The following is a 15,200-nucleotide window of genomic DNA, read 5'->3' on the forward strand; positions in this document are numbered from 1 at the left end:
TCTGTATCATCTCCCCAGTAGTTTTGGTGACCTGGAAGAGTAGCAAAAGAAAAAAAAATAAGCAAAGCAAAATAGAACAGGCAATAAATTTTCAAAACCAAGATACCAAGGGCGTGTTTGGGACAGCTCCACTCTACCAACTCCACTTTTTATTAGCTCCACTCTATTAACTTCAGAAAAACATGGAGCCGATGAATCTGTTTGGTTAATAGAGTAATAGCATGACTCCGTTTGGTTAATAGAGTAATAGCATGACTCCGACTCCAAAAATTGTAGTATTTGGTGTGAATAGTCTTTCTTACCCATCGTTCTTGTTTTTTTTATTTTTTCAATATTGCTACAGGACTTTATCAAACTGTTCCGGTTGAAGTTTATTAAAAACAGTGTTTATTACATATACATCTACCAGCATGAAATATAAATATGTTCGATTACAAAATAGAATGCTGCTACGTTATCATAAAATTTTAAAAAATACGAGATTTCTCTTTCTCTCATTCTCAATTTATCTTTCACACACACATGTTCTCGTTGGTCATGCACAGCATGATGATTCACGAACATGCAGAAAATTGCATCCGACATGAATGACTAACTCACTGATTAATACGAGAAGCAAATTGGCTCTCCTTGCCTTTTCGTTGAACATGCATCTCAGGAGCTGTTTCCCTGCTTAATGCGGCCCAGGCGACAAAAAACTGATGCAACTTGTTCAAGAGAGGAAGAAAGATCCTCTATTTCAGAAAATGGAAACCGCAAGAAAAGAAAAATGTACAAGCTAAACCTAAATCACCACTGGTGACGTCGCCGGCGAGTCCGAACCATGTCTCCGTTGAGTCGCTCTTCCAGCCACGGAGCCACCCCGGGTTGGGTGGACCCAGCGCCGTGCCGATGCCTTCAAAGCTCGACAGCGGGTGCGTCTAAAACCTCATGGCCGGTCGAGGGTCGACGACGGCGGCGCACACGCGCCCACTCCTAACCCCACGATGCATCTGGCGGCGAGCACGCACTACTAAACCCACATTGATGAGCACTACTAGCCGGGCAGTAGCTGGGCCTTCCTGCGGCAGTTCGTCTCTTTTCCCCTCCTCTCCCCTCCCTCGCCGCCTCTCTCCAATAGTCACTTAGTCACTTTCTCGCCTCTCTCCCCGCCTCTCTCCAATAGTCACTTTCTCCTCCTAGCTAGCTCCCATGTCTCCAATACACTACTAGCTCCCATGTCTCCAATACACTACTCACCTTTGCTGCGGGACCCACTGTGCTTCAAAATTTTCTGTCAAATATTAATTATTTTTTATGGCAAATCTACTGATACCATTGACTTTTTTTATTTGACTACTTATTTTTCTTACAAATAGTTTTTGCAAATAGACTACAAGTTAAATCTAATCTAAAGTAGTTTTGACAATAGACATAATTATACTTATTTCACTTTATTTAACTAATTTATCAAATAGATATTGTCAGTTAAAATTAGAGATCAACGGCGTGTTCACTTTTGGATAATGTTTTACTATTTACTCCCTCCCTCCGTTCCAAATTGTAAGTCAGAATCTTTGAGTCAAAGTAACTTAAGTTTGACTAAATTTATATGATAATATAATAACATTTATGATGTTAAGTATTGTTAGGTTCTTTATCAATTATATTTTCATAGTATATCTATTTGATGTCATAAATCTTTATATTTTTCTCTATAAATTTTGGTCAAACTTGAGATGCTTTGACTCTCCAAGATTCTTGGAATGACTTACAATTCGGAATGGAGATGGAGGGAGTATCTTATAATTAAAAAAGTATGTAAGCATTATTTTTTTATTGCAGCTTGTTTTAGGCATGACTAATATTTTGCATATTTATAATAAAATTTTCAATAGAACGAATGGTTAACACCATGATCAAATGTCAATGGTGATAACCCTTTAGCAAACGGACAAAGCGTACCGATGAGGAATCGCATATTATTTGGGTTGAAAAATAAATAATTACTTGATCAGGATATCTGTTGTATCTGTATGACATCGCCTTGAGAAAAGCCACGCAACTAATTACAAGGTTAAAACAGCTAAATACATGACTACAAACAGTAAAACTCGTGCCCAATTAAGGTGGATTTCATGCTTCACTCCGCTCTAGCAAGAACTCAACTCAAACATCCAACAGAGCAGACACAGTTTAGGATTGATATGCCACCGCCGAGTGCTTATGTGCAAAAAAGAGGACATTATTTGGTTGGGATGCAAAGACAACCATCGATCAACCAAGAAGCTGCCTGAGGCCATCAATGACCTGCTCCCTCTTCGAAGGATTCATCTGTACCAGAATTCAGAATTCAGTTCATTGATCTTAGAAATAGAAAGAAAAAATGACTATTGAGACGTTATAAGAAGGATTACCTTGTTAAGGAGGAGCGAAAGACCATTCGGTAGGGCTTTCACGTCTGAGCTTTCAGCAAGATGCGAGAACCATTTGGATACTCTTTCAGCCTTCAACTCCTCAAGGTAGTTCTCGTAGTTCTTGGAATCATCCTTCCAAGCAAAGAAAGATTCATCATCGTTCCACTTTTCACTATCTCCTTCAGTTCCCTTGGATGCTAGATACCATTTCTTGATACACTCTAGTGCTGATTTGTGGGACAGCTGCTCACCAGCAGCTTCTTTAGCTTCCTTGGCAAGTGCATCCTCTGCAACTCTCCTTCGCAATCTCCTGTAGAAGAAGGCCCGAGACTCTTCCCAATCCACAACCTTACCAATTACACCTTTGGCGGCCATTCTAGCAGAGGTGTCATGCAACTCAGCAAACCGTGTGGCAACCTGAGTATATGTAGGCATCAGCTGCTTCATCCGAACAGTCATACTCCTACGGATGGTCTCCATTTCTGAGTTGCTGGCATTTTGTTTCTTCATCTCTTTCAGCCTAGCATTCAGGCCAATCAATTCTGGGTCAAGCCTTAGCATGCAATCTTCCAGTTCCTTAGGCCTGAATTTGATCTCCACCAATCCTTCTGGCTCAAGGACGTTCCCTTTCGCAGTCCTCTCGGCATACATCTCAATGTGGTCCGGATTGATCTTGCTGTCCACCACAACCCAGGCACCTCCCCGCAGCTCTCCACCCATTGGGATATATACAAAAGCGGGCTGCTTGTATGTCCTCAGATTCTCAACAATTGTTGATCCAGCCTGAAGGATCCCTTCAAACAAATCCCTTTGCCCACCAGAGAAACCTCTCCAATTTGCAAGGATGAACAGTGGAAGCTCCTCACGGTTGAAATCCAGTAATGCCTGAGCTGTTTTGGTGGCAGAATCAGGGAACCACACCTGTCCTGCTTGAGGGACTACGCGCTCAGCAGAATCAAGCTGCCCTGGATCAGCAGGGATGACTTGCATCACTGTCTGGTTTTCCACAGCTATGACACCAACTGGTATTCCACCAAGTTTTGCTCTTCCGGTGATAACAGTTTTTGCCCAGCCTTCCAATGTTTCCACGAAGCTTTCCTTGTCAAACATACCACCCAACCACTTGCCTTCACTGTCCTGGATGCCGCATATGGCTGCACGAGCATCACAAGCATTCTCGGGGAAGTATGTTACAGGTCTTTCTGGTGGGTCCAGGGGTTTCATAATAGGAAGAGGGCCACCAACATAGGGAGGAACATAACTGAGCCATTTCAGGATAGCAGAAACACCTTCAAGATCATCTGACACGGTCTGGTGGACAACACCATTTGTAGCCATGATTTTGGGGCCACCCAGTTGCATATGAGAACTGTAAACCTCCCGTCCCAGTAGCTTGTTCAGTGCAGAAAACCCAGTCAAAATAATTGGTTGATCAAGACGTTGTATGCACCGCATACCTAAACGAGCCAGATAAGCCCCAATGCCAACAGCTCTTCCAGTCACAAATGTCAGAGTGAAGGTCTCCTTGTATGCCTTAGAATACGCACTGGCAATCGCACCACTTCCATGGAGATTCTCACAACCAAGTCCATCCTCTTTCCCAACAATGGTATCAACCACCCATCTGGTTTCTCCATTTTCTAGCTTCAGCTCGTGAGCTATAACTGAAGAGCTTAGACGTGAATAATCTTGTTCAGTGAGGTAAATGTAGTGAAAACCACGTTCAGGGCTCTCATCATCAGACCAGCCAACATGGAAGCATGCCTTTATTTCCTCTGCTACACCGAGCCTGGCACCAGCAGTTGCTGCCAGGTAGATAAGAGGAAGTTTCCTCTCACAAGCAAGATTGGTAACGGCATCAAAAAAGGCATCTTCTCTTGGACCAAAGGACCCAGCTTTAAATGTCACATCATTTGCAACAACTATAATCTCCCGGCCACTTGGGAATTCTGGTGTGGACAGCTTCATGTTCCAAGCAACAATGCCAATATCATTGATGCCTGGAGGGCGTTCAACTGAAACCAATGGAGTACCCCATTCTCCAACTGAATCAGCAAATATAAGCTCTTTCACTTCAGCATAAAGTTGATTATGCTCATTAGCTTCAGTAACACCATGATTACTTGATTTCCATGACCTCTTCAGGGCTGTTTCAAATGCCTGCAGAAACAGTATTACTGATATGAATTGATCTGTTTAAGCATCCCGTAATTAATGTTAGGAAAAACAAGGAGCTGCAAGCAAGTTACCAAGGGGAAATCATAGCAGTATGTAGTTTCATTTTTCCTAGCAGCATAACGTTTGAGGTCAATAGCATCCAAAGGCTTGTACGGTTCATTCAATTCAACTCCATGCAAAGGACCAGCCGTGGCTGTGGCAGAGTGGTAGACAAGCTGATGTGTATTGGGGTCCTCCACTTCTCGGTAAATCTGGGAGACAAAAGTAATTGAATATAAGCGCATTATAAAGTGCAAATCATATTTTTCTACCTAAATGTTAATGATCAGAAATACTTAGAAGATGGAGCATTTGCTATTCGCTAACCACATTAGTTAAAGAAACATGTATGTTGGCCAATGAGGTTGTACTGACTGCCAAGTTTTATGCACATCAGGCAGATCGTGCATGAGGTAGCAATCTTTACAATCATTACTGAATCATTGTTATGATTACTTGTACAGTAGTGCAATTGTCAAAGAACTTACATCAACAGTGCAGGTGTGACCAGTAACATTCGTAACAACAACTCTCCAAGCACCACTAGCTTGCCCATCACAAACCAACCAGAGCTTGAGTTCCCACTGGCACACAGAAAGACGATGCATCCTGACCCCAACATGCTCATACAAATTCAACGCCATATGCTTCAAAAGTGTGCATGCAGTTGCTTCATCCTGATCAATTTCATCAGCCATCCTACACAATGAAATGGCAGAAGTTTGACATCTTTAAGGAAATTAACAACCTATTCTTCTTAGCAACATAAAAACACAAGGTACATTGACTGACCTTGAAAACGGAATTAGTTCGTGCAATTGTTGTTCTCTCAGTAAGCACAGATACATGTGTGAATGACCCGATCTCACATTCTCACTATGAGCATGTAACTCTATTTCTTCTAGTGCTCCCATCAATGATCTGAGAATGCTGTTTGATGTGAACGATGATGAAGCATGAGTGCGGCCTACTTCATTGTCAATATTTCCTGACAGGAAACCATTTGTTGAGCTTGGTTGTCTGACTATGGTACGAAGGAACATCCTCTGGTCGTTTAATCTCTGATCTTTCTTGTTCTTGATAAGTGTGTAAATATGCCACTGGCGATCACGTGATGGGGTGTATTTTACTTCAGTGTAACCATCCAGATTTACTTTGTCCTGTATTTCCAGAAAAATTATTAAGAGGTACAGTTATAGTTGAAGAGAAGATTAAAAGAATATGTGAAGGATGAATATAGCTACATACCAGCTCAAGGAATGTAGACAATGGTGGTTCCACATGGCGGAGCATTGGATCCTCCTCATAATAAAGCTTGTCAACAGACCATTGGAAGGAATGTCGCATTGGCGGACGCCCTTCATCTCTTTGGATAATGCAGCTGACAACCTTAACACCAGCGCCATTAAGATGTGATGTAATAGTATTATCCTTCAAAATTTTGGATAGTTTGTTGATCCGTTCTTGTGCTTGATCCTCGTCGCCACTACAAAGAGAACAAAATGACGTAACAAAAGGAATCGATGTCATTCATTAATTGTATCACTACTGAAGATTTTTCATTAAAACAAACTGACACATAAGGGTATGGAGAGCAAACAAACCTGTCTTGGAGAGTACTCATCTGATTATTGATACCAACCAAAGCAATATGCAGCATATTGCTTTGATTAGAGTTTACATGGTTACCATTCGAGAAACTTCCAACACCTGCTCTGTACTGTGAAGTCTCCTTCAATGCAGCATCAATTGCAGTTGCTAGAAACTGGAGAGACTTGATTACAACCATGACACCCCATCTCTTATCAATGGGATTCTCTACTTGCTGCAGAAGCACATCTTGCCCATTTCTTTGCTTAAAATGTTCGTCAGAGAACTCCCATAAAGCAATTAGACCAGCTCGGTGCCATTGCATCCGGATACTTCCACTTACAAGATAGGGCTGTAATATAATTTTGGGTCAGTTCACATCAATTTTGTTAATATTTAAGTTGTATCAAGTCAAGAAGTTGTGGACAGATACGATGATACCTGATACAATCTACGTATATATGTCTCAACCACCCTCCGCTGAAGAGTAGGATCGCTGTGATCAAACAAAGCTACAAGAGCATCTTCAACTGCCAGTGGAGCACATACTAAATCTTCCATCCTCTCATTTATCGCCATCTTTCTCCTAGGTGTTGACACCCGCTCTCCTTCCTCAGTAAACATCTCCAGCTCTGAAAGGCTTCTTGCTATGCTTGTGCGAAGTTCACTCAATTTAGTGTGCTCAAGAAGTTGGCTTGCTTTAAGTGCCAGCTGCATCAATAACAACATATCATACTATTATTCTACACTATCACATGAGCAAAGTAAATAGAACTTCATAATTCCAAACTTTTCAACTGTACCTCAGAATATGATGTATGGTTCAAGGCAGAGAAGCGAATCAACTGATCCCTGTAAGCAGATGGGTTTGGATATACTAATGCTTCCATAAGCCGTAGTATTAATTTATTTTTGTTTTTTACACCCTTCAAACAGATAAATTGTCAGCCAAAAACGCCCTTGAATATCAAGATGTAGCAAAATATTTTTTTTAAAAAAATCACAGTTTACAGACATTACCTGGTGCGAGAACACAATGTGTACAACCTTTTCAAGGTCTTTTGCGTGTTGAAGACGTAGACGCTCTATAACATCAGACTGAAAATGCAAAAATAGAAGGGAAAAAAAAAGATTGTTAGCACATTTGGTGAACAAATGAGCATTGATCAACCCATACTTCAAAGGCTGACCTGAAGGTCATCATTGAAGAGTTCTTCAACAGACAGATACTCCTCAAATAGAGATTTGACAACAACACGAGCATGGCTTTCTCTTCCACCCTCATATGATTTGACCAGGCTCATAAGTGGTTCCACAAGCCTCTCATTGGTAACCCTATCTTTCTCCGAACAGTATGCAAGATTTGCCTACAGTAGCAACTTTTTAAGGAAACAATATAAACATTCAAACAAGAATTTAATACCAAATAACAGTCTCAAACTGACCTCAATAACCCCCCTCAGCAGCTTTGCAGGGAAATCCTTGCTCTTGCGGAAGTCAGGATTCAATTCATACTCCTTGTACTTACCATCCAACTGAATACATGCCAACTAGTTAAGACATATAATGTGCACCAAAAATAAAAGACGGAAGAAATAAACAAGACGCAATTGATCCAACAAGAAACTAGTAAGAAGCTAATCACCTCGTTCCTAAGATCTTTTGGAAGCCGTGTTGCCAAAACAGACATTAGCTCTTGCCATTGTAGAAAAGGGAGCTCAGGGCTGTCTAGGCAGTTTAGCAAATCTTGTACAACCTGAAGAAGCAAGTACAGTAAGGTATTTGATTAAATATTATACTACATAAAGACAAGACTATTTCACAGGAAGATGGAACAGGTTATTTTCAAAGAAGATGGATAGGGTGTGTGCCATATAAACTATGAAGGTTAGTTTTTTCTTCATAGATGAAGATAATGGAAGGAAAGAGACAACTGGAAATTAAATTGAAATTACAAATAAATCTAAAAACTAATGTCTTACCTCATTAATATTATGTTCATATCCTGCAAGGATCATGTGTGCAGAATTCACGCTTGCAGCAAATTTTTGATGAACTTTGCCAGAAATAGCAGTAGGAGGTCCCAGTTTGGGGAAGGAGCCATGAAATGGTTCAGCTCTCTTCACAGAAGAGGGGTCATCAAGGTCCAATCTTGCTATTAGGTCATTCGCCTGAAAAAAGAAAAACAGACATTTAAGGTTGTTACAAATGAAGCATACTGATTTGATGAGAGAGAGAGATAGAGGGCAAGCAGAGGGAGAGAGAAACAGAGAGGAATAAAACCTGCATGGCCTGACCCTCAGGCATAACGAAGTGAATGACACCAGAGGCAGGCAGTAACAGTGGCATGCACATCTTCATGACTTCCACCTCAGCATATGGTGTATCAGCATCCACATGAGAGCCATCCGCAACCAAGAACCGAAGAAGTTTGCAAGGTGTATCAGCCAACAACTTTGAAGGATCGTGTTCTTTCTGTGAAGCATAATCAAGAGAACAAAAATGATATCATGTATCTCCATATGATGTGAGAATACGGTTAGGAGTTGAAACAATCCAAACTGCTTATTCCTTCAAGTCAAATTTGACATAGTGAGGAATTTTTAGTAAGATCTTACGCAACTGGGATATCTTTGTCTTTGGAAACTGAGGGTACTAACAGTTGCTAACATTAGATGCTTTGACACATGGAATAGCACAGTTATGAAAATGCCAAACAGAAAACTTGGAGAGGAGGAAAGAAACCTACATTCAAGTGAGTTTATATAACCCAGGGCTATGATGTATCATAGCTTCCTAAATTGTAATCTCTACCCTGTATGTAGCCTATAATTTTTTATGACCTTCATACGAAGGCAAGATTTGTAACAATTTTCCAGATCCAATAACTATAGTTTCAAGTAAAGATATGTAAAAGGCACTGTGTTTAGTGTAAAATTGTGCAGAAGAGAACAAGAACGCCATGTTTACCTGTAGTAAGCATGTTCTGCCATTGATGAGAAGGCGAGTACCAGCAGCCTCTGTCTCTGCATATATTACATGACTGTTTCCATCCAACTGAAGAATACAGCAAAGATGGATCAGAACCTTTTTTTTAATAGAAAAAAAGGAGGCTGTAGGGTGGAAATATTACCTGCATTAAAAGTCCACCATCTCGCAGTGAATGTATCTCTGCTTCAATCTCTGATCCATTCATTCTTAATTTGTAGCTGCGGGGTCCACCTCTCACTGTCTCGATCTACATCAAAGTTTAAGTTTAATTTTGCTTAAAAACCACTCAGTGGTAGGTTACAAAAATTTAAAGAGAAAAACTATGTATGAGTACCGTGTATTTGCTCCCCTCTATGTTTAGAGTAACGGTCAAATTCACAAGCGAGATGTGCTGCAAAGCAGAAAGGTGTTACACAGTTTCCAGGCTGCTTTAAGTCAAACGGCAACATATGCAATCTGGAATAAGGGCATCTCAGCATATAGTATACCTTTGGTGGTATCTGACCTTTGCTGAGATAACCAACATAATCGGTAACAACACTTGAGCTCCTGCTTGATGCTTCCTGTAAATTAAGAGGTGCAGTGTTTGATGTTAGCAAGGATAACTATATTCGAAGCTCATAAGCAGATAAGAAATAATGGTTCTGCAGTCACAGGCATACATATAGAGCTCCTCCAACAACAGAGAGGAACCATGGGGGCCTCTCTGCTCTAACACGCATGGCTATTCTGCTGTCAAGCCAACCAGTATGGATCTTATTTTCTCGGTATTCTGCTGCCTGTACAAATGGAAAATTGAAAAATAAATTACGCAAAGAGATTGCATCATCTGAAAGGACAGTTTACTATGGAGGTCATCATACATTCAAGAGATCCACTGTGTAATCAACATTTGTGCGTATCTCTCCACGGATCTGAATCTCTTTCAGCCCAAGTACCATATTGGCTATGGCTAAAGATCTAGATTCCCCAAATGCAAAAACATGACCTGCAAACAAATAACACTGAATTTAACCAAAAGCATCAGTAGATTGAACATAAAGAAAATAATGTTATGTTACTTACCAAACTGTGAGTCAGAAAATTCATGAATTGCTCCTCCAGACTGAAACAAGAAAACAGAAATAATATTTGGGTTAGTTTGTATCATACCAAGATACATATTTAGCAACAAAATCTATTGAAACCAAGAGAGATAATATTCAAGACTAATACTTTGCAGATGTGATGATGTGTACCACAAATGAAAAGAACCAATTTGGATGGAGATATACTTGCCTTAACAGAGAAATAAGCCCAAACATTTGGTTTGCTTTTAAAATTTAGCTCCTGATGAAAAGACAACAGAATGTCAGTTAACATATGAGTAAGCACAACTAGTGGAATGCCCAAAAAACTTGCAGTCAAGTAAGACCAACCTCCACTCTTCCACTAGTAGGCTTAAACCCATCATCAGGATCCTCACTAGTAACTCTGACTGCAACACAATGGCCCTTTGGCCTCACTGACTCTGCTTTATCCAAATCGAATTTAGTCGCAGCAGCTGATATTTTCCTCCAATAATGATAGCCACCACCATGATCCATTCCGTAAAAGCGTCTAATCTCTGCAGCATCAATTCATTCATCAGAACAAAGGGAACGAAATAATCTCATCATTCATTGAGTTGGAAAACTGAAATACCTGGAATGTTATAGAGGGGTATGCCCATTCCGACTGCAACTTGAGCTGCTGGTAAGTTTATTTCAGCTATCCATTCAGTCACAGGATGCTCTACCTGAAAGGAGGCCAGTCAAAACACAAAATGCTAGAAGAATATAAGAATGGCACTGCAAAAACCTTGCATTGGAAGTTTAGAATAGACCTGCAATCGGGGGTTAAGCTCCAGGAAATAGTATTCGCCCGTTTCCATGCTATACAGATATTCTACAGTAGCAGCACCAACATATTGCACACACTTCGCAAGCCGCCTAGCTGCCTGCTCAAGCTCTTTAACTGTCTCTGGAGCAGCAACTGTGATTGGCCCCTCCTCAATGATCTGTTGCAGAGGTAAACGGTGAAAAACTATTTCTTCATAAACATACAAATATGGATATCTTTATTTTTTTGGTCTTGCACTAGGTCAATAAAAATTTTATTCAAGATATATAGAAAACTTCTACAGAGCACAATGCAGAATCCAAGTATGGGATGAATTCGAAGAACTCACAATGTAAATCAGAGTTTAAAAAGAATTCTAAGAGCCAACCTTTTGATGCCTTCTTTGAACACTACAATCTCGACTGTGCAATGCTGCCACATTGCCATGTTTGTCACAGAGCAACTGAACCTCCAGATGTCGGCTCTACAAAGAAAGAACAAACCAAAAGCTTTCAGAAACAAATATGACCGCACAGAAGCGCTCAGGATACAAAGAACAAAGGTGGAGTCAAAGCAAACAAGAGAATAAGCGAAAGAAAATATTTGAATCAGTTCTCACCTGAGATGCCACTTTCATAATAAAAATAGGTGAGCCAGGGACTTCTCCTTGAACTTGTTTGAACAGTGCCCTCACCTCATCATCATTATGTACCTATGAATCCATACAGATGATATCAAAATTAGTGTTGATTTACTCTATTTTCTTTTCCTGAAATTTTCACATCATGTTTTCTGAATACTGGGCATTTCACTTCTTTTCCCCAGAGTTCAATTGAAAAAGAAAACCAACCTTCCTTATTCCTTTACCACCGCCACCCCATGATGCCTTGATCATGGCAGGATACCCAACCACCTGACAACTAGCCACTGCTTCCTCTGTAGTTGAAACACAAGCATCCTTATATATCTCCTCAGGAATCGAATGGCAGCTTTCTGGTGGAACTTTCACCTGTAGTGAGTTTGATTTAATGTTAAGCAAACACTAAATTAGCAGATCAGAAATAGAAGCAAAGCCACACAGAAATAGAAGAAGGCATACATGTGATCCACTCCATGGAAGAGTTGGAACTCCTGCTGCTTGCGCAATAAGAGAAGAACCAATCTTATCACCAAGTGCAGCCATTGCAGCTGAAGGTGGCCCAAGAAAAATTATTCCTTTTTCGGTAAGAGCATCTGGAAGTTCTGGGTTCTCCGATGCGTGCCCCCAGCCAGGCCAAACTGCAGATACACGAGTTCTCTCTGCTATCTGTAAATAGTGAATTCACAATGTTAATGACCAAATTACACATGGTGAAATACATGTAAACTAAAAACAGTTATGTGAAAACTGCCAGGATGATAATTTGCGCTAACCTCCACTATGAGCTGTACATTCGCGTAGTTGTTATTATTTGTTCCTCCAGGAACTTCTATGAATTGGTCAGCGATTCTTATGTGCTCGGCATTAATCTTCAAATCCTCTGGAGTGGCCATAGCAACCAGGAGAATGGCCTTCTCTGTCCCAAAGGTCTCCAAGGCCCATGTGCGGATGCTGCGCATGAACTTGACCGCGGCCATCCCATTGTTGGCGACTAGCACACTGTGTATTGGCGAGTCACCACCAAGCGCTTTACAGAATTCATTGACCTCTGACGGAGACGATGGATGCCTCAAATTAGGCATCCCATTCTGTATGCCATTCATCTGGTAGGGCTCTGCCATCATTTCACCCTCTGAAGTTCAGACTTTCTGATAGGCGCACAAGAAACAGATTGTTAGTGCATCAATTATGAAAGGGGGGAACTACATGAATATCAACAAATCACTACCACAATACTTCTCCCAATCATCATCAAACTAATCGAAATTCAAATAGAGAAGTTATAGTTTATGAATTAGTGTCCTGAAATGACAGCAAGTTGCTATCAGAGAAGTGACTATTTAATAAGCAGATGAAATTCTTAGGCAGCAGCTGATTGTGTTGAAATAGAGTACAACCAGAAAGCAGAACAAGAAAAGCAAGGACACAGGTTTTGATTTCCTAGGCAAAGGTAATTAGTTAAATATAGCAGAACAAGAAAAGCAAGGCCACGGGTTTTGATTTCCTAGGCAAAGGTAATTAGTTAAATATAGCAGAACAAGAAAAGCAAGGCCACGGGTTTTGATTTCCTAGGCAAAGGTAAATATATTGACCATGTATGTTATGTGATCACATAAAAGTCCACACTAGATGTGAGTCCAAAGTCGAAACCCGAAAGGCCAATACATACAGTCCAAACAAAGGGGACCAATCCCAGCACGCCAACAAACAAAATAACAGGCTCCCTAACCAAACTGAAAAGGAAACCTGCTGCCTGTGCTTGACAAATTCCGGTTGCCAGCAGCAGGCAGGATCTCCGTTTCCCCCCAATCACCACTTGGCGCGCCCACAACCTGCTCGACGGAATGCCGAACCGAGTGCAAGGCGCGGCTGGGAAGTGCCGCGCGAAATCGCATTTCGGAGCGGGATTTGGGTGGGGACGGCCTCGAGCAGCCAGCGGCGCACGGGGCGATGCAAAATTGGAACACCCGAGCGGAGCAGCCAGCGAAGAAACGAGAGAGAGAGAGAGAGAGAGAGAGAGAGAGAGAGAGAGAGAGAGTACGTACGTTCGTAGTTACAGAGGCGTGGCGCGCGCCTGGCCGCCTGCCCGCCGCCGCGACAGGCACCGGCTGGCACCACCGAGGAGGTGGAAGACGCGTAAGAGGATGAGGCCGCCGGGCAGATCAAGATCCAAGCGGCGCCTTAAATGCGCGGCGCGATGCTACAGCGCGTGCTCCCAGTCCCAGCCCCGCTGCGAGTATAGAGAGAGGGGGGAGGGAGGGGAAGCGGAGTTGACAAGGCGAGGTGGTGATGGCTGCCCCGGGGCCGTGGCGACGCCGCCGTTGCTGCTGCTGCTGGCTGCTGGCTGCCGCGCCCGCGCGCGCTTTTTAACCGCCCCCGCGGCGGTGGCCGCGGCGCAACGGGGCCCGCGGCGCCCCAGGGGGACCAGAGCGGAAGCGGAGCAGACGCGGGTAGAGAGAGAAGGCGGAAGGCGTGATGTGCGGGGGAGGGAAGAGAGAGAATTGAGTTGGGAATTTGACTGGCGGATGGGAGGGAGGGAGAGATGGTTGGGGGTTGGATCAACTAACCCCCAACCCCAGCCGGCTAGCCAGCCGTCATCACGGCGGCCACATCCGTCACGTCTCTCGCGCACGATCTATCGGTGTCGCTCGCAGGAAATTTCGTATTTGCATATATGTCCTCTCTTCATTTTCTATGCTAACTAAAAGTTCTCGAAATAATCAGGAAATCTATTAAAAAAGGAACTTGCTAGCGTACGTCCGGCGGGAGCAACTCCTGTCGGACGCATGCATCACCATTCATTTTAAATCTGACGGCTACAGTAGCACCATAATAAATACCACTAATTATCCAACATCCCGTTGCAACATCAAAACAAAATAGCTGCAACATCGAAAATTTATGGTTGTAACATGAAAAAGATGCAAAAAAATAGCTCAATGTAAACATAATATTCGTGAGGGAAAATTCCTACCGCAACATTGAACACATGTTTCAAGCAACATTTCTAAAAAATCATCATATGTTGCGTTGGGGTTGAGCTCGTACGGGAAGAAATATTGCTACATGAAAAATTGACAGATGAAACAACAAAAGCCAACTATTGCAACATCGAAACATCTCAGAAAACCAATCGTGCAACATCAGACAATACGTTCATCCGCAACACTCGTGCGCATCTACAGCGCTTGCAACATCCAAGAATCCCTACTGCAAGATCGTGAGATACCTATTGCAACATGGCAGTCGGGGAGCTATCTTCAGATCTAAGCTCCTATGGCTATCAGTGCTGAAGATCCTGCTACGGCTGCTGCCAGTGCCGACGTGCACGGTGATGCTCAGCTGCGGCGTGTCGGCCTTGATCTCTTCTTCTCCATCCTCTCCGTCTCCTCGACAAGGTCCTTGGAGCGCTACCCCCTATCAGTGGGAGGGAGGGAGAGAAGGAGGCGCTGCTGGGCAGAGTAGCAGGAAGCAGAGCAGGTTGGGGAGGAGCCCCCGCGACGGCG

General features: G+C 42.4%; 1 protein-coding gene across 1 annotated transcript; it reads right to left on the reverse strand.

Annotated features, from left to right (window-relative positions):
• Positions 1-1,945: 1,945 nt before the first annotated feature.
• On the reverse strand, positions 1,946-14,110 carry LOC101776467 (acetyl-CoA carboxylase 1). The gene is made up of 32 exons (XM_004983187.3): positions 13,740-14,110; positions 12,468-12,842; positions 12,154-12,360; positions 11,905-12,063; positions 11,674-11,766; positions 11,443-11,538; positions 11,059-11,232; positions 10,878-10,971; positions 10,613-10,800; positions 10,473-10,523; positions 10,260-10,299; positions 10,058-10,182; positions 9,857-9,973; positions 9,683-9,757; positions 9,529-9,585; positions 9,337-9,441; positions 9,174-9,260; positions 8,487-8,678; positions 8,186-8,374; positions 7,849-7,959; positions 7,649-7,738; positions 7,394-7,570; positions 7,224-7,301; positions 7,007-7,129; positions 6,645-6,914; positions 6,218-6,555; positions 5,862-6,099; positions 5,406-5,773; positions 5,102-5,312; positions 4,646-4,825; positions 2,397-4,556; positions 1,946-2,313 (listed from the first exon to the last, which is right to left on the reverse strand). Exons 2-32 carry the CDS (start codon positions 12,816-12,818, stop codon positions 2,257-2,259), a joined length of 6,801 nt encoding a protein of 2,266 aa, XP_004983244.1. The 5' UTR covers positions 12,819-12,842; positions 13,740-14,110; the 3' UTR covers positions 1,946-2,256.
• Positions 14,111-15,200: the final 1,090 nt, after the last annotated feature.

This window comes from Setaria italica, chromosome IX (assembly GCF_000263155.2).
Source record: "Setaria italica strain Yugu1 chromosome IX, Setaria_italica_v2.0, whole genome shotgun sequence".
Classification (NCBI taxonomy): domain Eukaryota; kingdom Viridiplantae; phylum Streptophyta; class Magnoliopsida; order Poales; family Poaceae; genus Setaria; species Setaria italica.

What these genes read in the sequence shown, in the direction of transcription:
- LOC101776467 (XM_004983187.3), bottom strand. Translation starts at nt 12,818, where the DNA reads ATGATGGCAGAGCCCTACCAGATGAATGGCATACAGAATGGGATGCCT. An exon ending in GTCACACCTGCACTGTTGAT is followed by an intron (nt 4,826 to 5,101) that starts GTAAGTTCTTTG and finishes TTTGTCTCCCAG; the next exon opens with ATTTACCGAGAAGTGGAGGA. An exon ending in ACTGCTATGATTTCCCCTTG is followed by an intron (nt 4,557 to 4,645) that starts GTAACTTGCTTG and finishes CTGTTTCTGCAG; the next exon opens with GCATTTGAAACAGCCCTGAA.